Source organism: Chiloscyllium plagiosum, unplaced genomic scaffold (genome assembly GCF_037043375.1).
Source record: "Chiloscyllium plagiosum isolate Xiang-an unplaced genomic scaffold, Cpla_swu_hap1 HiC_scaffold_11, whole genome shotgun sequence".
Lineage (NCBI taxonomy): Eukaryota > Metazoa > Chordata > Chondrichthyes > Orectolobiformes > Hemiscylliidae > Chiloscyllium > Chiloscyllium plagiosum.
The window spans coordinates 60804147-60831933 of NW_028270149.1; the positions used below are offsets into that span (position 1 = coordinate 60804147).

The following is a 27787-nucleotide window of genomic DNA, read 5'->3' on the forward strand; positions in this document are numbered from 1 at the left end:
TCCCTGTTGTGTTGGCAAGTAGCAGAAAATCTTTTAGTAGCTGATTTCAGTCAATACTTACAAGGAAACTGATCACTGCAAATTCCTCAATTGAGATGAGGAGAAGAAACAGCATCATCAGAGACTGAAAGGGTAAATCCTTAGTCAGTGAATAAAAAACTGACAATCGGCCTACTCATAATCTTGTGTCCTCAAAGAGACCTCATCAAAGGAATTGAAAACAATTGACAATTGAAACCTCAAAGCATCTGTGATCTGAATTGGTGCTTGAGTAGTGCTTCTCTGACATGTTGTTCCTTCCAACCCCCAGAATATTTGTCTTGTCTGTTTGTGTGTCTGTTTGTATGTGTATGGAATTTTTTTTTAAAAAGTTGTTATTGATTTATAATTTTAACAATTTATATTTCTTCCTTCATATTGGTTAAGAACAGTTTGGATACAGTAAGTAGTTATTTTCTTGTTATGTCAAAAACGCAGTGTGTATTTTTTTGTAACCTGAATTAGGCAGTTAGGTAAAACAGAACAACTTGCTAGTTTAATCAGATTTGCACAACTAGGTGGAATACTTACTTTGCTTGATAATCTATCCTATTTACAGAATGATATGTTTTCTACAATCTCTATTGTCAATTTCTGAATCTTTATCTGGACAAAATTGATAGGTGCGAAACAATTTAAGCGTTTGTTAATGATATATAATTTCCAGTTTGATTGACAATATAAAATAATAAAAATGAATACTGAATAGGTTTCTTTTTCTTAGCGTTTCAACATTTGCCATTGTTTTTAATAACTCATTGATTCTATATATACTGCATATTTGATGAATGAGCACAAAAGAGTCATTAAGATGGAATGCGGGTATGGAAATGGGTACAGGGCTTAAATGAATGAATGGGTAAATATTAGAGGATCTACATGCTTTTAATACCCAGTTTAAGATACAGACAACCTTTGTAGGTCCTCCAACTAATCTGTTTGAACATAAATGCCAGCTCCTGTCGCTGGCTACAAACTGTTTCGGGTATCAATGAGCATGAGTCTATTTCATCCCTATCTCTCTGGAGTGAGATTGGATAGGATAGGGTTTGGTTGGTGTTTGGTTGATTCAAGCTAACTGCTTTGGCAGCAAAAATCTAGCTGTTTCTAGGTCAACAGTAAGCACTCATGCTTCATTTTTGATTGCATAATCAAGCCTTTATAATCTGTTGTGCGTGCTTCATGAAGATGCTTTCATTTCAAGTTATTGATACTTTGATCCTTGTGATTTGTAGTCAACATGCTGAATTTCTGTGGAATTTGTTGTGAAACTGATTTTTTTACAAACCTAATTTAACACATCATAACTTCTATGTTAAATATTTGATGCTGTCCTATTTGAACACAAAGATGACCAAATTTCCTTGTATTTCAGGAGTAGCTGTACTTGAAGGCCCAATGTATGCAGTTGGTGGACATGATGGTTGGAGCTACCTTAACACAGTAGAAAGGTGGGACCCACAAGCTCGTCAGTGGAACTACGTTGCGAGCATGTCAACTCCAAGAAGCACGGTAGGAGTTGCAGCATTAAATGGCAAGTAAGTAGTTACAGATTGACTGTATTACAGATTTGCAAAGACACAAAAAAAACCAGCCACACAAGAACACTGTTCAGTAATGCAGTTTTAAACTAAGCTCATAAAATGTACTTATTAATGATACAATAGCCTGTATTTGCAACCAATATTGGCATTTCAGATTTTAAAAAATGCGGATTTTAAAGTACCACAAGTATCTAGAGACATCTATGGCATGAGTTTTCCCTTTCTTGATATTATTATTTGAACCTGGTGCTGAATCTATAGAATCTCTAAGGATTCAGCAATGGAATGTCATTAGGCAGAGTAAATAGCCAATCACTGAAGAATTCTCACAGATAGAAAACAAGATCGTATGCTACAATCAAACCTTGAGAAGTTCATGATGGTTCCGCACAGGATACAGTACCCAGCATCCCCAGTATGATGCGGGATGAAATGGCTCCACTACCTTTATTCACCCACTCCTTTGGGTGGTTGCAACAAGGCTAATTTATAAAGGATGCCTTCCCGAATGAATCCCATTCTCCGAGACCCAAAATTAACTTATGTTTTAAAAGGAGTGAATTTAATCAGGCTTTCTTGAGTTAATTTAACAAAGTTAAGTTTATTAAACTAGAGTATCATTTATTGACACATGCAATCAGGTACAGAAGTATGGGGTACAGGGACAAGTTTACAATGTCACCTCTCATGGTGCCATCTTAGGTACACAGTACCTAGATGCAAATCTTTGATACAAAAAAGAGGAATAAAAAATGTGCATTACCTTACAGTGATTCATAGTATTTTGGGTAGAAACAAGACATAGTTAAAAGAATAAACATTATATAGTTAGCTAAACAAAGTACAGATATACATCGCAGTGGATCAGCGCAGAGAGTACCATACGAGGTCTGACTAACCTCAAACCGCTGAGCGCCTGTGCCAGACCACATACCAACAACTGTCCCTGCTCCACTGTAACCCTCCAGCTCACTTCACTACAGTTCTCAACAGCTCCAAGGTATTTTTTCTTATCAGAAAAAATAAATCTTAGAGAAAGAGAGAGGAAGAAAAGGAGTGAAAACAAATGAGGAGCCCAAACACTGCATACTCCGCCACTGCCATCTTGAATTAATTACTAAATGTGAGAAGAATCAGTAATGTAACACTCATACGTACATGTTAGAAATAAGACAAGGCTAAAAAGATCAAAATTTTAAAAAACATAAATACCAATCAGTCTCTGAATTGTTCACAAATATTGAATATTTGAATTTTATGGCTACTGCAGTGAAGGTTACTGATAGGATTGACATTGGTAGACAAACAGCTTCATGATCTTTACTTTTGCAGACTGTTTGAGATTCAGTTGGGTGATGCCTTTTGACTGTGATTCAAGTCCAGCATTCAGAGTGAGAGCAATTCTTTGTTGTCGTCTTTCCTTTTTGACTCAAAGTTTACCTGCAACACAAAGGTAACCAGGGAATAATTCTTTGATTGTGACCTTCACAGCATACTACTGCACAAATTTACACTGGTAGATACAAGAGCAATCAGTCCCACCAGTTGATTTCAGTGGAATTGGTACTGCTTTTTAAACATTGTCCTTGTGTATTCTTGGAAGGTAAAACAGACATGTCTGTGAAGATGGCCTTTAGCTGATAAAGAGAACTTAGCCCCTTTATTCTCCCTTCTTAAGCTTCTCCTTGTTTGACATGTCCCTGACAATTTACCTGTAACACATTGCATGTCCGTCACACAGGATTTTGCCAGACAATCCCTGAATATAACTCCACAGGATTATTTTGCAGAAACCTCTGATTAAAAACAACACATTTTAGAAATAAAAGTTTTTTAAAAAAAGTGTAAAGTATTTTCAGAGTTCTCTTCCATCGTCATAACAATTAGAATACTACTAAAAACTGAATTAAACCTTAACAGCGTAATACTTTCCAGGAGCCTTAAACAACAATATTATAAAATAAATTCTCATCAGTTCATTGATTTCTACAGACAGCTGTCAGCAAGAACACCAACAGAAAAACATAAAGAGGAGAAGGAGGGAATCGTAAAGGTGGATTTTTACATTCAACCAAATATGTGAAGATACCAATGTTGCTACTAGTGTCATAGAGTAATAATGATGAACTGATTTTGCAATCTCAGAATCCAAACATTGAGCATTTTGCTGCAGGAAACAGAAAGCATGAGTTCAGTTTACATTAAATCATTAATACTCCATCTTCTGATTTGAGGAAAGTTTGCAAAAGTGCTGGCAATCTGAAACAAGCAGTGCTGAAAGTACATGGCAGGTCAGTCAGCAGCTGAAAAGGTACAGTATTAGTTTGTGTCCAGACCCTTCCACTGGGCTCAAAAGAGAAACAATCTCCATTATAGGGACTGAACAACACAAAAGGGTGAGGAACAGTAAGTAGACTTCACGTTCTTAAAGATAGTGGAAGGAGGGGTGATCTAGAAAGATCATCTTTGGAAGCAGCAAAAAGAAGTTTAAACATTGAAATTACAAAGTAAGGCAATAGAAAAACAAGCTGGCTAATAGCCCAAGGCTGCCTTTGTGCATGGTTAGCATTATTTCCAAAGTTCTTCTTAGACGAACAGATGCACACAACTCTTATTCAGGGAATATTCACCCACACAAATAATTTTAATATTTAGCATACTACTTATTTGAAGTAGTATGGACCCAGTGAACAGGAAAATAACAACTTTAAAAAAGTAGCTTTGAAATGCAAGTGGATGGGAGGAAAACAGGTAGAGAGAGCCAAATTCAATGTTCTGCAGGCTGCCAGAGAAGAATAATGAACAGGTATTGAAGTATGTTAACAGCTTCATTGTAGTGTGTAGATCAATGATTGAAAAGGCACTGCAGGAGGGGGAAGAAGATTTGATGTTGTGAGTTGCAGTGAGATCAGGATTACAACACAATCATCAAAGAAGTCAAAGTAATAGGGTCGTAACAAAGAATATTCCACATCCTACAAAACAAAAATTGGCATAACTGGGAGCTACTCTGCTTTCTGTCCTGTAATTGGAAATTCAATTTCAAAAGCAGGTGCAAGGTTTGAATGAATCTGGATCATCCTTCCATGAAATGTTTTATTTCATTCCAGGCCCTGAACAGAATAAAATACTAAATAGCCCTAATAGTCTGATGTTATCTTTGCATAATGCAATATATTTTTAATTTGCTCCTCTGACAGATTCACACAGCTCTGTCCTTAATCTATGCAATATTTGTTCATTTGATATTGAAACTTTCGGCATGCTGTGTATCTATGTGGACACATGATTGAATCCATTGTGACCTGTACAATGCATATAAGTAACCTCAATGTCAAGTAGCTCAGCTTATTCAGTGAGCTGTTGAATCAGATAAACTAAACATGGTTTTGAAGTTTCAGTCCCTGCTCTGTGCTTCATGAACTGATCCCAGTTCAGATGTAAGATGCATCCCAGTGTTCCGAAAAGGAAAGTTGGCCAGTTTACTTATCTACAAATTACTTTTTTCAAAAGTATGTATTCAGTGATAAGATGCAAGCATTGCTGACTCGTCAGCACTTATTACCCACCCCAATTGCCTTGAGGTGATAGTAACAACTGAATGACTTGTAAGGTCATTTCGGAAGGCTGTTCAGAAAACCATGAGGTTATGCTCACTCTTGTCACAGGTCACAAGGACCAATTTTGTCCTCAAAAGACATGAATAAATCAAATAAATTTTACCACAAACTATTAGTTCATAACTAATTCTAGTATAATCAATACCTGTTTAATTGGAGAACAAATGTTCCTTTTTCTTATTGATTTGTTTAATCTCTTGAATGCATGTTTCCACACAGCCTTAGTAGAATTTTAATTCATGTCAGTGAATGATTTTCTGGCGATGCCTCAATGATGTCTGTCTCCATCTAGTTCCTGAAATAGATCATTTAAGTAAGGTATCAAAGTATGACTGATCCTAATATAACCAAAGGAAATAAGGAATTAGCTGGTGCCAAACAGGAAATGAGAAAAGTTGGTGAGTCATAAAAGAGATACGAAGCAAAGGCTGTCACCCTCAAGATATTTAAAGAAAAACAGTAATGGGCATTAACATCACTTGTTACTATCAAATTTGTAGCTACTCTATTCTTAAATTCCATCAAGATCAATCACATTAAATGGAATAAGTAACTTTAGGAATATATTAATATTTCTAAAGCCTGCCTTTTAATCTTGTCCATTGTTCTTTAGGGAAAGAACAAAATTGAACAGCAGTTAATAGTGTAGACATATCAATTGGAATTTAATTACTGGTAATGAGAACATGAATCCCTATAGTATTGTGAGAGACAGTGCAATTTTATTGATTTAATCCATTTTGACATCTAATGAATCCTTCAAAAGAAAATCACTCTTTCTTGCAAAGTCATCATTTTAATGAAATAATTTATGTACCTTCTTGAAACAAATTACTATTTCCCATCCTCCTTTTCTCTTGTAACAACTTGACATGGCAGGAGGCCTACTCGTCTGAAGTGATATTGGACCAATCCAGCTTTTTGTATTTATGTTTCTTCCATGGGAGTTGAACTGTCCTGGATTTGTGTATAGCTACACAACCTTGTCCACTCATTCCCAAGTTTTCTTCCATCTTCCTCGGAGGTGTTTATATGTGCTTAACAATAGTTCCTAGGGTTTTGAAGCCCTTTAATAACTCAGTAAAATTGCTGCTTTTCATAGATCAAAATGACAGTGAATGCCTTCTTTAGGATGGTAGGCATTACAACCAGGTCTAATCATGTCTTCACGTGAAAACAACAATAAGTCAGAAAGCTATTTGAGATGTACCCTTGTAAAAGGGGTGATACAAATGTAGTAGTAATACAATAACTTTTTGCCATATCAGCGATAATTCATTTACTCAGCATAGATTGAAAATCAGAAGTGGGACACTCCCATTAATATTCACATTTGCAAATTACAGATAACAAATTTGAGAACTTTTCCAGTGCATTGGCAATATGAATCTAGTTCTCCATGGCTGCACTGGCTAATGCAGGGGTCCAACCAAATCAAGGTTCTCTCCTTATTTTGTGAAATTCCAAATGTGACTGTTGTGTTTTTCAGGCTGTATGCTGTGGGTGGGCGAGATGGCAGCTCCTGCCTACGATCAATGGAGTGTTTTGATCCTCACACCAATAAATGGAGCATGTGTGCACCAATGTCCAAGAGAAGGGGTGGTGTGGGAGTTGCCACATGCAACGGCTTTCTTTATGCAGTGGGAGGACACGACGCCCCTGCCTCAAATCACTGCTCCAGGCTGTCAGACTGTGTGGAACGGTAAGCATGAACAATTGTGTTTTCTTGTTCCTTTTAGCCAACTCATTTCCAGGCCTGTAAGTAGACTCATACTACATGAAATGTTCCCGAATGCCATTGAACAAGCTCAAGAATTGTGAAATTAGAAACATAGAACATAGAACAATACAGCACAGAACAGGCCCTTCGGCCCACGATGTTGTGCCGAACATTTGTCCTAGCTTAAGCACCTATCCATGTACCTATCCAATTGCCACTTAAAGGTCACCAATGATTCTGACTCTGCCACTCCCACAGGCAGTACATTCCATGCCCCCACCACTCTCTGGGTAAAGAACCTACCCCTGACATCCCCCCCTATACCTTCCACCCTTCACCTTAAATTTATGTCCCCTTGTAACACTCTGTTGTACCCGGGGAAAAAGTCTCTGACTGTCTACTCTATCTATTCCCCTGATCATCTTTTAGACCTCTATCAAGTCACCACTCATCCTTCGCCGTTCCAATGAGAAAAGACCTAGCACTCTCAACCTATCCTCGTACGACCTATTCTCCATTCCAGGCAACATCCCGGTAAATCTCCTCTGCACCCTCTCCAAAGCTTCCACATCTTTCCTAAAATGAGGCAACCAGAACTGCACACAGTACTCCAAATGTGACCCTTCCAAAGTCCTATACAGTTGCAACATTACCTCACGACTCTTGAATTCAATCCCTCTGCTAATAAACACTAATACACCATAGGCATTCTTACAAGCTCTATCCACCTGAGTGGCAACTTTCAAAGATCTATGAACATAGACCCCAAGATCCCTCTGCTCCTCCACCTCACTAAGAACCCTACCATTAACCCTGTATTCCGCATTCTTATTTGTCCCTCCATAATGGACAACCTCACACTTGACAGGGTTGAACTCCATCTGCCACTCCTCAGCCCAGCTCTGCATCATATCTAAGTCCCTTTGCAGCCGACAACAGCCCTCTTCACTATCCACAACTCCACCAATCTTCGTATCGTCTGAAAATTTACTGACCTACCCTTCGACTCCCTCTTCCTTGTCATTAATAAAAATTACAAACAGCAGAGAACCCAGAATTGATCCCTCCGGAACTCCACTTGTAACTGAGCTCCAGGCTGAATATTTACCATCTACCACCACTCTCTGACTTCGACCGGTTAGCCAGTTCTCTATCCAACTGGCCAAATTTCCCACTATCCCATGCCTCCTGACTTTCCGCATAAGCCTACCATGGGGAACCTTATCAAATGCCTTACTAAAATCCATGTACACCACATCCACTGCTCTACCCTCATCCACATGCTTGGTCACCTCCTCAACAAATTCAATAAGACTTGTAAGGCAAGACCTACCCCTCACAAATCCGTGCTGGCTGTCCCTAATCAAGCAGTGTCTTTCCAGATACTCATAAATCCTATCCCTCAGTACCCTTTCCATTACTTTGCCTACCACTGAAGAAGGGCTTATGCCCAAAACGTCGATTCTCCTGTTTCCTGGATGCTGCCTGACCTGCTGCGCTTTTCCAGCAACACATTTTCAGCTCTGATCTCCAGCATCTGCAGACCTCACTTTCTCCTACCACTGAAGTAAGACTATCTGGCCTGTAATTCCCAGGGTTATCCCTATTCCCTTTTTTGAACAGGGGCACAATATTTGCCACTCTCCAGTCCCCTGGCACCACCCCTATTAACAGTGAAGACGAAAAGATCATTGCCAACAGTTCTGCAATTTCCTCTCTTGCTTCCCACGTAATTCTAGGATATATTCCGTCAGGCCCGGGGGACTTGTCTATCCTCAAGTTTTTCAAAATGCCCAACACCTCTTCCTTCCTAACAAGTATCTCCTCTAGCTTACCTGTCCATTTCATACTCTCCTCTTTAACAATATGGTCCCTCTCATTTGTAAATACTGATGAAAAGTACTCATTCAAGACCTCTCCTATCTCTTCCGACTCAATACATAGTCTTCCACTACTATCCTTGATCGGACCTACCCTCGTTCTCGTCATTCTCATGTTTCTCACATACGCATAAAAAGCCTTGGGGTTATCCTTGATCCTACCCGCCAAAGATTTTTCATGCCCTCTCTTAGCTCTCCTAATCCCTTTCTTCAGCTCCCTCCTGGCTATCCTGTATCCCTCCAACGCTCTGTCTGAACCTTGTTTCCTCAACCTTATATAAGCCTCCTTCTTCCTCCTTACAAGACATTCAACCTCCCTCATCAACCAAGGTTCCCTCACATGACCATCTCTTTCCTGCCTGACAGGTACAGACATATCAAGGACACGTCGTATCTGTTCCTTGAAAAAGTTCCCCATTTCAATGACATCCTTCCCTGACAGCCTATGCTCCCAATTTATGCTCCTCAGATCCTGTCTTGCAGCATCGTATTTACCCTTCCCCCAATTGTAAAACCTGTCCTGTTGCACGCACCTATCTCTCTCCATAACCAAGGTGAAAGTCACGAAATTGTGGTCACCATTACCAAAATGCTCACCCACTAACAAGCCCATCACTTGTCCCGGTTCGTTACCAAGTACCAAATCCAATATGGCCTCTCCTCTGGTCGGACAATCTACATACTGAGTTAGAAAAGCTTCCTGGACGCACTGCACAAACACCGCCCTGTCCAATCTACTTGATCTAAAGAGCTTCCAATCAATATTTGGGAAGTTGAAATCGCCCATGACTACTACCCTGTGGCTTCTGCACCTTTCCAAAATCTGTTTCCCAATCTGTTTCTCCACATCTCTGCTGCTATTGGGGGGCCTATAGTAAACACCCAACAAGGTGACTGCTCCTTTCCTATTTCTGACTTCAGCCCATACTACCTCCAAAGGCAGATCCCCCTCGAACTGCCTTTCTGCAGATGTTATACCATTTCTAATTAGCAACGCCACCCCCCCTCCTTTTTTACCACCCCCCCCTAATCTTACTGAAACATCGGTAACCAGGAACCTCCAACAACTATTACTGTCCCTCTTCTAACCATGTTTCCATGATGGCCACAACATCGTAGTCCCAGGTACCGATCCACGCCTTAAGTTCACCCACCTTATTTCTGATACTTCTTGCGTTGTAGTATACACACTTGAGCCAATCTCTGTGTCCGCAAGTATTCCCTGTCAGTGCTACCTTCTCCACAGCCTCCCTACATTCTTGGACATCCTGAAAAACAGCTAACCTACTTGCTGTACTGCACGTCCGGATCCCATCCCCCTGCCAAATTAGCTTAAACCCCACCGAAGAGTGCTAGCAAACCTACCTCCCAGGATATTGGTGCCCTTCTGGTTCAGGTGCAACCCGTCCTGCTTTTACAGGTCCCACCTTCCCCAGAATGCAGACCAATTGTCCAAATACCTGAAGCCCTCCCTCCTACACCATCCTTGCAGCCATGTGTTCAACTGCACTCTCTCCATATTCTTTGCCTCACTGTCACGTGGCACAGGCAACAACCCAGATAATTAGATAAATTGTTAATGGCAAACATAAAAATTGTACAACTTGAGTATAATTTAAATAAAAACTAACATTTGATAGTTTAGTGTCTCTCTTAAAATAATACAATGATATTTTAGTAAGTCAGCATAAGGAATGGTCATCCAGCTCCATGTCTACGCCTATGTAAGTTCTACATCTCAACCATCTACTCATAATGAGTTCCTAGCTGTTCCACTGTAGTCTTAACATTTGTCTTGCTTAAAGATTTATCCATTTTGAATTTAATTGTTGTGTCTAAATTAGGTTCAATGTATGACATTCAATGAGATGTTTTTAAAACGTTTCTTTTCAACCTAATCTCTAAGCACCGGTACCAACATAAATCTGTGTATGGAATTTTTCTGGCATCTAAGCAATGTGGCCAAAGGTAAGAAAGTTGGGAGAATACAGCAAATTAAGAATCAGGTTTGTGACATTGAGAGAAAATGTGACATTGAGAGAAAATGTCTCATTACCCCCTCAAGGTTTCAATAGCAAAATAAAAATCTTACTCGTGAGTGGTTTATTAGTATACATTGATATATTACTATTACCTAACCTGGTCTCATTTATAGGCACTGGTAAGAAACTAGGTAGTGCCAAGTCCTGACTTGAATGTCAGAGTAGTAACCTGGTAGGCCAGCTTACTGGCATCTTCTTTGCCCTCCATGTTGACCAACATTTCAGGGCATGCTCTATGAGCAGCCTCTCCCTTAACTCCAGCCCACTCATGAAGGTTGGCATCAGCTTTATCATGTTATTGCACATGTCAAACTAACTTGTAATAGTTACCTACTATAATATCACACTTTGGAGCTCAACAACTCCCTACCTTGCAATGTGGCTGCCAGGTCATGATGTGTGCAGAGACAGGCACCCAGAGTATGCATCAAAACAGGATGCATGTGGGGGCCTTTGCTTGCTTTCCCAGAATCACTCACTTTGCACACACTTGGATCTTTGCAGCATTACTACCTTGACTTGCCTGTTAGCTCAAACGAAAAGCCAAGCAGCTTGCCAGCACTACCCAGTAAATGGGGCACGTGCTGCTATATGGCTAATCTACACCACGTCACAGAAGCTTACATGGAAAACAGTTTACATGTGCTTCAACTGAAAGAGGGGAAGAGAAAGGGGATGGGGAAATGGAGTTTGGAGGTGGGGGTGGTAAATAGGTCCTCCTTCCATACAAGGGCATTTTCTCATTTCACTTCAGGGGTTCACCACAGTAAGTTTTACAAGTCGGGTAAATTAGTCAGGGGATTGCTGGTAAATCAATTAGGAAGTTGCAGAGAAATAAGACTGACCTAGGTGGCTACTTCACACCAGGCAGGCAGTTCCAAATGTCATGGTCTCCTTCAGTGGTTCATAGAATGTTTTTCATAGAATCCCTACAATGTGGAATAGGCCATTTGGCCCAACAAGTCCCCACCGACCCTCTGAAGAGAATCTCACCCAGACCCATTCCCCTACCCGATGAGTTTACATTTCTCCTGATTAATGTACCTAACCTACACATCCCTGAACACTATGTGTAATTTAGCATGGCTAATTCACCTAACCTGCACATTTTTGGACTGTGGGAGGAAACCAAAGCATGTGGCGGAAATCCACATAGACACAGGGAGAATGTGCAATCTCTACATGGAAGTTGCCCGAGGCTAGAATCAAACCGGGGTCCCTGGTGCTGTGAAATAGCAGTGCTAACCACTGAGCCATCATGCTGCCTCTTTGTGGGAAAGAGGATGATCCTCCTCTTCTCTACGTATTCCACTAGGGCATCGATGTTCTCGTCAGCAAAGTTTTCTCGGCCACGTTTTCTGGAATAACACAGCAGCACACTGAAGGTAGGCAGTTCCTGGTTTGCATCATTTTGAAATCGTATGCAGCTTGGGGTTAATTATGGTCACCATGACATGAATCTGCAGTCCTGCCACATCCAGTCAATAAAGGTGGTGACAATTAATCAACTCAACAGATCCAATAATGTCTTCATGCACAATAATAAGGGAGCCTAGAACATCAGTAAGCAGATAAAACTGAAGCACTGTAATAATTCTTCAGCTGGAGGGTTTGAGTGGATGCTACATTGTGGCCTGCTCCTGAAATCCTGGATGTCAAGAATGCCAGTCTTCAGCCAAATTGATTCACTCTCTATAAGATATGGCTGAAGGCATTGAGTACGGCAATGGCTATTGACCCTGGCTGTATTAAGGCAATAGTACTGAAGACATTTGCTCCACAACTTGCCATGTCCCTAGCCAAGCTGTTTCTGTATAGCTACAGTTTGGCATCTATCTGACAATGTGGAAAATTGCCCAGGTATGTCCTGTATATAAAAAGCAAAACAATTCCAATCTGGCTAATTACCACTCAATGGTTTATCCTTGATTGTCAGTGAAGTGATGGAAGGCATTCTCAACAATGTTATCAAGTACTGTTCAGCAATGACCTTCTCACTGACACTTAGTTTGAGTGCTGCTAGGACCACTCACCTCCTGTCCTCATTACAACAAAAACGTTGAATAATGGGGCTGAGGTGACCTAGGATTGTGCCCTAAGCCCAACCATCTTCAGCTGTTTCTTCAGTGACCTTTTCTCCATGATAAGTCCAGATGTGTGGACATTTACTAATGATTGCAGTGTTCAACACAACTCATTACTTCTCAGATACTCAAGACGTCCAACACTGAATGCTGCAAGACCCGGACAATATCTAGGTTTAGGGTGACAATTAAAGTAAAACTTGTTTCACAGAAGTGCTAGGGAACAACCATCCCCCACTATTAACATCCAGGGGCTACCATTGACTAGAAACTACTCTAACTCCAAAAGAGATCAGAGACAATTAATCTTATAATTCATTCACCTCCTTATTTTCTAAAGCTTGTTCATCATCTACAATGCACAGGTCAAGAATGTGATGGTATTCCTCCCAGTTGATGAGATGAGTGCAACTCCAATAACACAAGGAACTTTACACCATCTGGACAAAAACAGCCTGCTTGATTGTTAACATATCCACATATATTAATTTCCTTCACCACTGACACACACTAGCAGCTATGTATGCAACTATAAAACACTCTACAGAAACGCATCAAACGCATCAATGTCTCTTAGACAACACTTTCCAAATCCACAATCAATATACAATCTTGAAGGACAAGGCAGCAGATATACGGGAACATCATCAGCTGCAAGTTTCCCTCCACACTATTCAGTATCCTTATTTGGGAATACATTACTGTTCCTTCATTGTCACCGCATCGGTGTCCTGGAATGCTTATTTGAAGGCATTTAATGTTATTTAATGTTTACAAGTACTTCAAGTACATATATCAAATGAACTGCAGTGGTTCAAGAATGCAGTTCACTATCACCTTGTCAAAGGCAACTAGGGATGATAATAAATATTGGCCCAAGCAATGGAACCCATGCTCCATAAATGAATGGAGAAAAAAAAATCTTTTGTCCTGAGTAGAGCGTTTTTGCAGCTTGTCTTAGCAATATCGTCCTTCCTGTAATAGAATCATCAAAACTGCATATAACAGTGTATGTTCTGCAGTGCTCTGTTCTCAGCTCAGAACCTTGTTTAGTTATATTATTGGTCAGAAGATCAACTGTTATGTTAGCATATTTAATTCAAGCCACACTCAAGTGTCTGGTGTGGATCCTCACTTTACAAAACTCACCCAAATACTATTCAAGCCAAAGTTGGATGAGTTTTGCTCGCAGATGTGATCAGATTATTTTCACAGTTTAATATTTTTGAATCAACACAAATGTGCTCTATTCTATCTCAAAACTGTATCTTAGTTGTTTGAAAACAATGAAGACTCCAAAGCTTTTAAAATGTGAAGACTGTAAACAGAATTGTCTAAAGCCAATACTGTACTCTACACCTTCTTATGAAAATGCTGTATTAAAAGACCTTTTATATTTAGGTGAGTTTTGTAAACTAACCTTATATTTAAATTTACAGGTACGACCCAAAAACAGACACCTGGACAACCGTGGCACCTTTAAGTGTTCCAAGAGATGCTGTAGGAGTGTGCCTTCTTGGTGACAAGTTGTATGCTGTAGGAGGATATGATGGACAGACTTACTTAAATACAGTAGAATCTTATGATGCACAAAATAACGAATGGACAGAGGTAATAGACCATTAGGAACAAAATCAAATGAAGTTATGTCGATTGTAGAGTATATGTTTGAAACCGCACTAATTCATTTAAAGGATACAATCCCCACCGAGATCCACAATCTTTCAGTGAGATATTTTTCCCAGAAAAGCAACAAAAATAATTGAAGGACAAGATTTCACATTTTAAGACTTTTATTGTAACAGAAACTAAAATCAACATGGATCAAAAATTAAGTAACTAGCAACAAATACATTAAACTGAAATGATTCCTTACACTAACTAATTCGAGCAGTCAAGGTGTATTTTACAACTACTTCCATTCCGTACCAGGCAGGCTCACCCCTCCTTGCTAATCTGGGTTACAACTTCCAGTATCTTTTGAATGTTGCTACACTTAGCCCAAGACTCCCAAATCTGGCTTCCATTGGCAGGATTTAGCCTGGGTGACTCCTTGATCCTCAGGTCTCGAAAAAGTACTATTTGTCCTGTTCCACTAAATTCTTACAAGCATCCTACTCTCTACAGCAGTATTTGACCTCTCTCTACTTGGTCTTGCAGAAACAACTCTTTGCTTTTGTTTTCGTGGAAAGTCCTTGACACTGATCCGGCTTCCTCAGAGCCAGCTCTGAGGAGGAACAGAACCTCTGTCACTCCTGTTTATTTATTTTTTTCTGCTTTTTCTTTTTTTTTTCTTCTCTTCCCCCACACTACCGTCTAACTGTGGTAGTGCTTATTTTTTCCCCAGCACCCATGTTGTTTGTGTGCAGGTGTGAGACACAGTGAAAGACACAAGGTGCATGAATCTTTATTCAAATTTCCACCACCAGGAAGAAAGGCAACACCCGAGTAGCCTGTGACAAGCAGTACTCTTCACATCAAAAGGCAATGCTGTGTAATACAACTCTTTATTTTCTGAGAGTCACTTGATTTAAATTGGATTTCTGTTTGTTTTATCTCATGAGAACTGGATTGCAAAGTATTGTCTGAGCTGGGTGTGTTTCTGGACTTCCCAATCTTACCTTTATTTAAAGGAGACATTTCACAACATAACCATGTTGCAAAGTTCAATGCTCATAACATAGTGATGTGATAAAGTTCTATAAGTATATTTCAACTACATCAATTTTACATTGCATTATGGTACTGTCCTCGGTCTTACTTTGCATTTATGGACATGATAGTACTTGATGATCGTGCACAATGTAGGAAACGTGCAGAAGAGTGCATATCCATTAAAAAGGTGCAAACCTTTTTGTAGACTAGACATATTTACATATCTGTACAAAGTTCAACTCTACATCTGTTTGTTTTGTTCATTTATTTTCCTTGGAGCAGAGGAAGCTGAGGTGGAGGGGATCTGATTGTGCTATACAAAATTATGAGAGGCATTGATAGAGTAGATCATAAGAATCTCTTTCCTATTAAAGCTGTGTCTAAGATTGTGGGCATAAGTTTAAGGTGAGCAGCAAGTGGTTTAGAGAAAATCTGAGAAAACATTATTTTTCTACTCATACAGTGCCAGATATATGGAATGTGCTGCCAGAGAGAGAGGTGTAGAGGCAGGTACTCTGGCAACATTTAAGAAGCTTCTGGATGAGTACTTAAAATGTCAGGGCATTGTCAGCTCTGGACCAAGGGCAGGTCCAACTACACATTTGGCAAGTGTTTCTGGGGGCTGGAATTGGCTCTTGACCTCAAGATTGCTTATATTCTCTAAGAATTGTGACCCTTCTTACAGGAGGCTCGCCTAAGTCAGCTCTGGACCAAATGCAGGGAAATGGGTTTAGTGTTTGTTGGTCGGCAAAGAAACGTTGGGCTGAACGGCCTATTTCTACGCTGTATGACTCTGACTCTGCAAAAATAATTATCTGTACTAAAAACTATCTTTGAAAGAAACAATGTAATGAAAATTAATGATCAAATTTATTGAATATGCTGCCCTTTACATCAACACAGTTTAAATTCCTGTCACTGAATCTTTCTTGCCGAGGTGTCTTTTTCACAATCAGTAAGCAAGAATCAATCAAGGAGAGAGGAATTGTGGTTTACAGCTTTATAAGTAATAAAGCTAATTGTGGATCCTGAGAATGGCATATGATAATTAAATCTTAAAAATGAAGAAGGAATTGCTGTGAGTCAGTTCCTAAACACTACAAATAACTGATTCACAGATCTGCCAGATGACAACAAATTCATTAGATTAGATTACATTACATTACATTGTGGAAACAGGCCCTTCGGCCCAACAAGTCCACACCGACCCGCTGAAGCGAAACCCACCCATACCCCTAACCTAACACTACGGGCAATTTAGTATAGCCAATTCACCTGGCCATGCACATCTTTGGACTGTGGGAGGAAACCGGAGCACCCGGAGGAAACCCACGCAGACACGGGGAGAATGTGCAAACTCCACACAGTCAGTCGCCTGAGTCGGGAATTGAACCCGGGTCTCTGGGGCTGTGAGGCAGCAGTGCTAACCACTGGGCCACTGTGCCGCCCACTTAGCCCATTACTTGCTATGTTTCTGTACATTATAATTTGTACCTTCAAAATTAAGTCCTGTATATACAATATACTATAATATATCAAAAAGGACAATGATCTTCATACCAACGCCCAAGGATGTGACTATCGACGTTGTCAGTGATCATTTGCTAATGGGTATGATTGTCCACCGAGGAAATTCCGTGTCATAGGTCCTGTAGGGATTCTGAGCCTTATCCTGAGCTACATCTCCAACTACACATTTGGCAGGTGTTTTTGGGAAGTGAAATTGGTTCTTGGCCTCAAGATCACTGATATTCTCAAAGAATTGTGACCCTTCATTGAGGAAATTCCTCTAAATCAGCTTCTTCTGAGCAAGGATCTCCCAGACATTGATGTCCATGTTACATTGCTTGAGTTAAACCTTCAGAGAGTCTTTGAAACACTTCCTTGGTCCTCCTCTCTAAGTACATTCCTTCAGCTGGGTGGAGGTGATTTGCATTGGTTATCAGAACTCCGGCATCTTAAGTGCACACTGTCTGACCCAGTGAAATTAGTTTTGGATAATCATAGCTTCAGTGTCTGTGTATTGGTTTGTTCAAAGGAAGCCAATGTTAGTATACCATCTTTCCAGAATCTCGGTCTCAAACAGCATTGATAGTACTTCTCTATGGCCTTGAGGTGGAACCTACATGTAGTCCAAGTTTCAGAAGAGTTGGAAGAATGACTGTTTTATATACAAGGATTTGTATTCAGTATACGCGTTACTGTTATTGAAGATTCTAATTCTTAGTCTTCTGAACGTGGCACTCATTGTTTGGATGTGGTGTTGGATCTCTGCATTGATGTCATAGAGTCATAGTCATAGAGATGTACAGCTCAGAAACAGACCCTTTGGTCCAGCTCATCCATGCCAACCAGGTAGCCTAACCTAATCTAGTCCCATGTGCCAGCACTTGGCCCATATCCCACTCAACTCTTCCTATTCCTATACCAATCCAGATGCTTTTTAAATGTTGTAATTGAACCAGCTGCCATCAATTAGTCTGGCAGCTCGTTCCATACATGCACCACTCTTTGCGTGAAAAAAATGTCCCTTAGGTCCCTCTTAAATCTTTCCTCTCACCCGAGACCTGTGTCCTCTAGTTCTGCACTTTCCCACCCCAGGGAAAAGATAGAGTCATAGTCATAGAGATGTACAGCACGGAAACAGACCCTTCGGTCCAACCCATCCATGCTGACCAGATATCCCAACCCAACCTCGTCCCACCTGCCAGCACTTAGCCCATATCCTTCTAAACTCTTCCTATTCATATACCCATCCAAATGCTTTTTAAATGTTGCAATTGTACTAGCCTCCACCACTTCCTCTGGCAGCTCATTCCATACACGTACCACTCTCTCTGTGTGAAAAAGTTGCCACCTAGGTCCCTTTTAAATCTTTCCCCTCTCACCCTAAACCTATGCCCTCTAGTACTGGACTCCCCCATCCCAGAAAAAAGACTTTGTTTATTTATCCTATCCATGCCCCTCATGATTTTGTAAACCTCTATAAGGTCAGCCCTCAGTCTCCGACGCTCCAGGGAAAACAGCTCCAGCCTACTTAGCCTCTCTCTAGAGCTAAAATCCTCTAACCCTGGCAACATACTCGTAAATCTTACCTGAACCCTTTCAAGTTACACACCATTCTTCCTATAGGAGAAAGACCAGAATTGCACACAATATTCCAAAAGTGGCCTAACCAATTTCCTGTACAGCTGCAACATGACCTCCCAACTTCTATACTCAATGTTCTGATGAATAAAAGATATCAGACACCTTCTTCACTCCCCTGTCTACTTGCGACTCCACCTTCAAGGAGCTATGAACCTGCACTCCAAAGTCTCTTTGTGCAGCAACATTCCTTACCATTAAGTGTAAGTCCTGCCCTGATTTGCCTTTCCAAAATGCCTTAGATGAGATATGGCTTAGATTAGAGGTGGCTCTCCAGACAAGATGAATATTCCACATTTAGGAGGATTTCTCCACTGATCTTAATGATCAGCTGGTGATTCACATATTTGGTGAGCATTAGAATTGTGTTGGGGTTGCAGTTCCTGGCTCCTTCCTGTCTGATGAGAGTCCTGGTGCTGAAATTTCCAAGGCGGATAATTTTATGGTGAGTATGGTATTCAAGGTGAAGTAGAAGCCTTCTCTGAACTTGTCAATGGCATCAAGTGTTGGAGCATAGGCATTCACAACCATTGTCTGCTGGTTCTTGGCAAGTTGTGGAGGACAGGAAGTCATGAGGTAGTTGCTGATGCCAACAGGAGGTTCTGAGACCTAGTTAACGAGTTCATCTTTAATCCATTCCAATTCCACGTGTATTGTATTGACCCATGTGTATTCCCTTCCATAGAAAAATGTAATTATCATAGCCTCAGCTGCCCTCACCTGCTCTTTGAGTCACCTGCAGGGCCATGACATCAACATTGAAGTGCCTGAGTTCACAAGCAACTAGGGCAGTTCTCTGTTCCACTCAATCATTTTACTCATTATAAATCAGGGTTCGTACATTCTACATTCCACGATTGAGTTTCACTTTGGTTTTCAGACTGCAGGTAGGTGAGCCTGCATACAGCTTTCTAGCCAGGATGGTGACAGAGCAGACTGTTTTAAAGCACCTTTTCTAGCCCCTTCCCTGTGTAGGGTGAGCACAGAGGATCCTGAAGAAAGCTGCCGAAACGCTCTCCAGTTCCTTTTCCAAGAGCAAAAATGACTGCGTCAGACTGCACCACCTACTTGCCAGTCTAAAGTTAGAGACTTCTCAGTCTCTAAATCTTGTCCCAGTCACTTGCATTGTGCACAGATTCCTCTAGGTAGATGCCTTAAACAGGGTATCTTTCACATGGGAATGTTGTTGTCAATGATGTGCAACATGCTCTCTGTGACCTCACAAAATCCAGCCCCAGGATAAAAACTCATCATATGGGTGATAGTTGGAGAAGGCGCCATTGCAAGGTCAGAAATGCATTTATTGGAATAAAGAGTGAGTTAATTACCTGAACATTATTTGTTAACTTTTCTAAGAAGGTTCTAAAGTTGTAATGTTCTTTTATAAGCTTACTCACTGGCATATTTCACATCTACAGGAGGTGCCTCTGAAGATTGGAAGAGCTGGTGCTTGCGTTGTTGTGGTCAAATTGCCATGAAGCACCATAAAGAATGTCTTTTTTTAAAAAAAAACTGAAGACCACAGAGAGTCAAAAAAATGTTGTATATAAAGGATTAAACATTCCAAAAACAGCATCAGCCTCACCACAGACTGGGGTGTGCACTAGGAAGAACCAGCACACAATGAACTGTACTCTGCTGGAGCTGCAAGGCCAACTCCTGAATTAAACAAAGATTGCCACAGCCTCATCATAGAAAGCATTGAATGTTGTTGGAAGTTCATCTCACAATTAAATGGCTCTTATCAGAGTTACGTCAGGGGATGAAATAGTCATCACTGGAGCCTCATTGTAGAATGAGATGTACACTGATAGAGCCTAACCATGGCATGAGGCAAATACTACTTTAGAAACTCAGTCTCTTGTAACACTTTATTACTGAAACCTTTTTCTACAACTGATTCTTCTTGAGTTGGTTTACTAGTATTGTACTTGAAAGAATTTTAATAGTTTCATGTATGCCAATGTTAATGTGTAAAAACATTGTACATGAAACATGATTTCAGTCTTAAGTTTTATCAACATTCCTTCAAAAGTGAAATGCGAACATTTAAAATACAATACAATTTTAAAAAATCACTTTAAACTGGATAATAAATAAAGAAAATGCTATTCCAAATTATAAATTAGAAACTAACACTCAACAATTAGAGTTTTTTTAAAAATTAACTTTTCCGTGAAACCAGAAAAAGAAATCAAACCAGTTACAAAAACTTATATTAATACACCATCAAAAGTGGGGCTTTATAAGCATCACTCTAAGACGTTAATGTCACCCTTTCACAGGCCTACCTTTTGATAATGGAGAGGTACTTGTAAATAATCCATGATACTGTGTGAAGAGAAACAGGTCTGTGTACCTTTCCTCAACCATTTGGTTATTTTTTTCCTGATTGTCCTAAGCCATGTCAACACAATGGTCATCAGCAACTTCACAGATGGCAGAACATTCCATATATACTGCAAAGACCATCCTTCATAAACATTATAATACATGCATAGAGCACCATAAATAATAGAGTAACTTGTGTTAATCCTAATTTTAAGTCTACTTTATTTCAGAAATATTCACCCGATAAGGATCTTTTAAAATGTTCAGAAAATACATTATTTAGCCTTTTTTTATTGTCCCAGTGCAAAAAGAAAAGCAGCCTCAAACTTAGAAAAATATGACTGTAGTAAAATGGCAGGGAGTTAATATTGCAGACTCATTTTTGCAGCAGTGTACATCTATGATATCTGCATTGACAATGAACTTCAAATAATTTACATTTGTAAGCATTTTAAAAATAACTGAGGTTTAAGATGTTTTCTGTTAAGCAATCTGGGGTGCAACGCCAAAATGTGGGATTGTAAAGATTGTTTCTAATCATTTTGAAACTTTTTTAAATCCACATCAGTGTAATTGCAAAGATCTGATATAATTAGGAAATAAACTTTGAGGATGAAAACCCAGCCACATAAGCATTTTCCAAGTAACATAGGACTGTCATTCAAATAGATGTGTTATATCCACACCTCAAATCAACTTTCAGGTCATCAATCAATTATTCCCTGAATAAAACTTTAAGTTATCAAATAAACTTAAAAGAAATCACAGGATGAGTAGAGCATCAGTTTAAACATTCATAAAACGTGGCTATAATTCTGAACAGCTGCCCATATTTTTCTCACACAGAGATCCTAAAAAAGTCTCTTTAAGTCAGTTTAAAAGAATTTAATATTCCCATTTGTGATCTAAAATATATTTATACAACATAAAATGATCAAATGGGCTAAGAATCATTTTTAAATTATGACATTAAATAGTCTTTGAAGTTCACACATTAGTCTAGCTACTACAAACAAATTACACCAAAGTTAGTCATAGGCTATTTATGTAGTGCCAGCAATGCAGAGTTATATTTATGGATATATATAAGTATACTGTTTATCCAAATGTCTATGTACATATCATATTGATATTGGCAAATGTGTTATTGGTGAATCCAATTTACTGAGCCTTTGAATGTGCCAACAGAAATATGGCAGGTGTGTATAAAATTGCTGAATGGACAAACCGATAAAGAGATAACTATATTGTGTAATATTACAAAAATACATTCAGAGCAGGAAGAGCATTTTCCACCCTAATGAGCCATGATCAACACAAGACAAAGTTCTAGTATGGGGAACTACATTTCTTACCACTGACAGGGGAAAGTTAAAATAATTCAGCTGTTGGGCAGGTGGAGGGAATAACATTCAAACAAATTTTTAAGATCAGAAACTGGTAATAGAAAATCTGGGCTTTGAATCACAACTTTCACCTCCAATTCTTGCTGATTTAATGAATATAGAATTAACAATCGAGGATTATGAACTGAAGTCACAGCAGACCTGTGCAATGTTTCTATTTCTGTCTTGATTATTTGTCTCAATTATTAAAGAATAAATTTCTTGCTTTAATACTGGAAAAATGTAAACTCTTCACCCCGAAGTTTTCTATAGATTAAAATTCATGTTGGTCAGTCAAGATATGTTGAGTTGTCCCTGTAGTGGACTGCAGTATATTTTGACTATCCTGCACTGTTTAGTAGTTAGCAAGATCACCTCCAAGCGTCACTTGGGTCAACTTTCAAAGCAGACAATACAAACATGATAGTTCTTCACGCAGCAAGCTCTGGTCTACTGCACTAAAACTGAAATAACATGGGTAGTACTATTTTAATGACAGAAATGCACCAAACTTGCAATCAATCCCATTTGATTACAATATCATTTTTAGAAGTTTGTACATGCTAAAATAGTAGGACAATGTCTCAACGTACCTGATAGTGTTAGCACTTGTCAGTCAACCACATTTATCTAGAAGGTGCTGAAGTGGTGCTCCATCCATCTGCCAAATCTAACTTGCAGAGGTACTTAAATGGTTTTGGGAAGTGCTGAATTCGGGAGCTTTGAATTCTTCCAGCCGTGACATTTTAGTAATGTTTACAGTTCAGCTGCTGATCTTAACTCTTGTGCTGCATCTGAAAGAAACCACTTTCAGTTTTAGAGTTAAGACAGCTGACAAAATGAGTTGTGAAGGATCCATAATTTTGTAAAAAGAAGCATTTACAGTCTAGCACATTAGTTTCTACGTAACTTTTATGCCAAATTCATGCAAACAAGACTTTGCAATTCATTTGGTTTCAAAAACTTCCTTGAGCCATCTTTGACATAACTGTAATTTTTAAACAAATAGCAAACTTTTGGAAAGTTATGTAGGATGAGAAAACTCCTATTTTTACAGACTAATTTTGCAACATGGGAGGCCAAAACTTGTAATTAGATCAGCTACTTACACTGCCTTTCAGTATCATCGCGACTCTGTAAAGATGAGGGAGTATATATTTATGTAAAACTGCATCTTTTCAGTACTGTAATTTATACCAAACATTTGGTCACTAAGGTGTTTTCTTTTGTGTAGCATGCAAAGAATCATTTCTTTCTTACTGCACTCTTGGTGCATTTATCCTTAAGTCTTCTGTGTATTCTGAAGTTGTCAGTTTTCAAATAAACAAATTCATTAAAATTTATTAATGGGTTGCAGCTTCATCTTTTTTAAAAGGCAGATAAAGTGGAAAATAATTAGCTGTAAGGGTTTTAAATGGCTGTTTTCTCCCAATGTTAATCATACAGATGCTCAGGGGTTGACAAACCACACATTAAAAATAGCCAGATTGAATAATGCTTGCATTATTCTATTATAGTGAAGCTAGACACAGGGATGCAGTGACCATGGCCAGACCAGAATCATCCTTCTTCCAAACATGCAGAGCAATCTTCACACCTTTCCCTAACCCTTTCTTTCCCTCTTTAGCCAAACCCCTAAATTAGGAGAGATGGGGGCATTGTGCTAATGTCACCAGTAATTCAGATTCCAGACCAATGTTTGGGGAGCTGGTTTCAAATCTCTTGATAGCAGCTGGTGGAATTTAAATTCAATGGACAAATCTGAAACATAATGACAGTCTCTGTAATGTTGCCCTGAAGCCATCATCAAATTTGCTGTCCTTATCTAGTCTTGTGTAGATGTGACTCCAGAACCACAGCAATTTGGTTTTCTCTTAACTGTCCCATGCAGTGACTGAACAAGCCATTCAGTTTAAATGAAATTAGAGATGGGCAACAAATGAACAAAAGTAGAAAAAAAAAATCTTTATGCTTTGGGTATGTGCAGAAGTGATATGTCAGTTCATTTGTATTCAGGATCTTTGCTTCATATATATTTTATAATGTCAGCTTCATACTTATAGCACTAGCCTTAGTTCAGTCACTCCTTTCTAAGTAACCACATCCAGGCTAATCCTAGTTAAACATCACACAACACCAGGTTATAGTCCAAAAGGTGTATTTGGAAGCACTAGCTTTCGGAGCGCTGCTCCTTCATCAGGTGGTTGTGATGATGGAGTAGCTCTCTGAAAACTAGTGCTTCCAAATAAACCTCTTGGACTATAACCTGGTGTTGTGTGACTTTTAAGTTTGTACACCCCAGTCCAACACCAGCACCTTCAAATCATATCTAATCCTAGTCAGTAAACAATCAACAGACACACATAGCAAACACCAAACAATAGAACATGACATAGGCCTATACCCTAATAGCTCAGTCGGCCCCTGCTAATGGCAGATAGTACAACCTTTGATAGGCTGCAACACAGAGGATATCAGATGATCATTTTAGTTGGCAGAGCAGGAAGAGAATGAATTTGTAATTTCACAAGGCAGTGACTTAGGTGTGCAAAAAAATGAGTTAAAATGTCAATTTTATGCCAATGTTCATGCATCTATTTAAAATCTCTATTGTTGCTTGCTGCCCATTTTAAAGTTCTTCAGATTTTGGTAAAATGGAGAGTTTAAAAGATCAGCAGCCAGGTTGAATAATGCTTGCATTATTCTATTATAGTGAAGCTAGACACAGAGATGAGTTAAAAGGATTAACTATGAAAATGTTTTGCATTTCATGGTATAGGGGCCCAATGGGTTCAGTATTGGAGGAAGGTGTGGAGTCAAAGGTTGTACAAAAGAAGGACCCTATGCCAGAGCAGCTCCCTGTGCTAGTACGCTTCATTAGAGTTGGCACTGGAGATGGAACATAAAGAGGAAACAAGCTGCTCCCTACCAGTGGTCACAGGATATCTGAAAGGCTCATCAAGGATTATGGCTGGAAATGAGTAATGAGGCCTATCATTTGCTGAAGCAAACATGAAGAAGCTTGACCTTATTTCCTCTATTGCCCTTCTTTCATCACTTACAGAATGTGTAGTCTTCCTGAACCATTTCACATACCCCACTGGCCCTCCTCCACCCCAAACCCACTTGTTAAAATGTCCTTGGTCCCATATTTTGTGGCCAGTGGCCAGCTTCAGAACTTGCCAATTACATCCAAGAAGCCCATTCACAAAACAAAAATTGAGATTTCTGTGGCCTTTGTGATTTCATTTCATTTCAGGACATGCTAAGTAGCTTGTAGCACATTGGAAAGTCAACAGTGAAACAAAGCAGCTTAGTGTGGCATATACATTTATGCAAATGGCCACAAAAGGGGATTAATCCACTCCTCTCTGCTTATTGAATATGTTATATCATGTTCAAAATTTCATGCAAATTAATTAAAGTTATTGGTTTACATTTATTTACAAATCTAATTTAATGATTGATGTTCTATTCCTCAGAATAGAATAGGTCTCTTTCCTCTTCTTGACTCAAACTCTCAGAACTTGGTGTAGGAACTTGACCAATCTTGCCTTGAGACTAATAAGTTTTTCTAACAAGGACTGATTTTGCACTTTAACTTCCATTAAATTTGCCCTTTCATTATGCATGTCTGTCTATCTTTGACTCAGATCTGAACTGTCTATTCTATTTTATTCTATTCTTATCTCAGTTAAAACAGAAATTCTTTAGACCATCCTGATGGGGGTGGTGCATGTCCATGGTGAGGAGGAGACAGCTAGGCCAGAAAACTGGAAATTATGAAGCTGGCATAAGGAATTGTAAGGAATCAGAAGGATCATAATGTAAGTGAAAAGAGACTGAACAAGGAAGGTTTTATGGAGTCAAGGTAGGAATAATTAAGTTCAGTGGGGCAGTAACAGGCTGAATTGTTGGGTTAGCTAGGGCACTTCAGTTAGTGGATTTTGGGACTAAGGTAGTGGTGCAGTGCTGGAGGGCTAAGAGGTGAGAAGCTGCAGAGGGGAGATTTCCAGAGGAGATGAGGTCAGTGACAATCTTGGATACTTGACGTTCAGTGGTGGGGTCATGGTCCGGGGAAGGTCATATCACCTTCCATTTCTGTCACCTCAAGAAAAACACCACACAGTCAAACATATGCTGTTTTCCCCACACTGACAGCGATATGTCCTCAATGTGCCACAATTGAATTAATTACTATTTGACAAAAATCTGGGGAATGAAGAAACAGCAAATGGTAGCCTGTGAAACTGAAATAGACCTATGTGAGTATTAATAGGCAAATAAAACTTTGACTCACCATCCAACTCAAATTGCAGATAGACATTTGTCAGATATAATATGTAAAAAAATCAGATCCATTGACAATTAGAGAACAGATCCTTGACATTTGGCAAATTATGAGGTGTATTACACTGCAGTACATGATTTACAATTACTTTATAATCCCCACATAAATCGTACACTTACACTTGCCTTTGGCATTATCACAATAGGATTAGCATAATAATCTGTTCAACATTCCCAATAATGTTTTTAGTGTCCAGCCTTTTCAGCTTTTAATACATTTTCTCTGTTAGACTACAGGGCAGTGTACAAAATCTGCAATAACCTGGTCAGACATTTCTTTGAATCCCTCATATTGTTGAATTAGTTGGCCAGGTTCACTAAACACCCAAGAATACTTGCTGATTATCAAATTTGTATTTGCCTCTATGAGGAAAATCTAATTCACTTTTAATTTTAGTGTTTTTAATCAGTTTCTACTTGGCAAGGCTGGTTTCTGACCGTTCACAATGATGATGGGTAATTTTGCCCGTTGCTGTTTGTAAGTGACTGAAACCATCACCCTTCCCATCACAGTGATTTGGTTTCCTCTCTAACTGTTTTAATTCAGTCAATTTTCTAGCTGGTACAGACTTAGTTTTTGACAATATTGTTATTCAGGAAATCAGACTGAAAGTTGCCTCCATTTCAAACTACACGTCCACTAGAGCTACACCTAAAACAAAACAATAAATATTAAAATTGCTGGAGAAATGCACCAGGTCTGGTTGTGTCTATGCAGAGAAAATAAGGGTTAATCTTTCAAGTCCGAGTACCCTTCTTCAAAACTATCTGGATCATTCAGAACTCCAAGCAATTATTCATACTTGCCTGGGAGGTGTACCCAGCAAATTCCTCAATATGCGACAAAATAATGGCTATATACTATTTCCACAACAATATTTACTTGACTCTACCTTCCAGGTTAGTGCACGTGACTATATTATTAATCATATTCAATTCTGCGCACACTAATAATTCCCAAACAAATCACTACATGTTTGCAAGTACTGT

General features: G+C 39.3%; 1 protein-coding gene across 3 annotated transcripts in view; it reads left to right on the forward strand.

Annotated features, from left to right (window-relative positions):
- Positions 1-23790, forward strand: part of klhl4 (kelch-like family member 4) — a 200265-nt gene extending 176475 nt beyond the window's left edge. For 2 of the 3 annotated variants that reach the window (XM_087992144.1, XM_043704512.2), the window contains exons 8-11: positions 1415-1577; positions 6693-6905; positions 14369-14540; positions 20150-23790. In XM_087992144.1, coding sequence (XP_087848270.1) covers positions 1415-1577; positions 6693-6905; positions 14369-14540; positions 20150-20209 — 608 coding nt within the window. In that variant the 3' untranslated portion in view covers positions 20210-23790. Of the gene's footprint in view, positions 1-1414; positions 1578-6692; positions 6906-14368; positions 14541-20149 lie in introns of those variants that run through there. The other variant, XM_087992142.1, reaches the window with a different exon arrangement.
- Positions 23791-27787: the final 3997 nt, after the last annotated feature.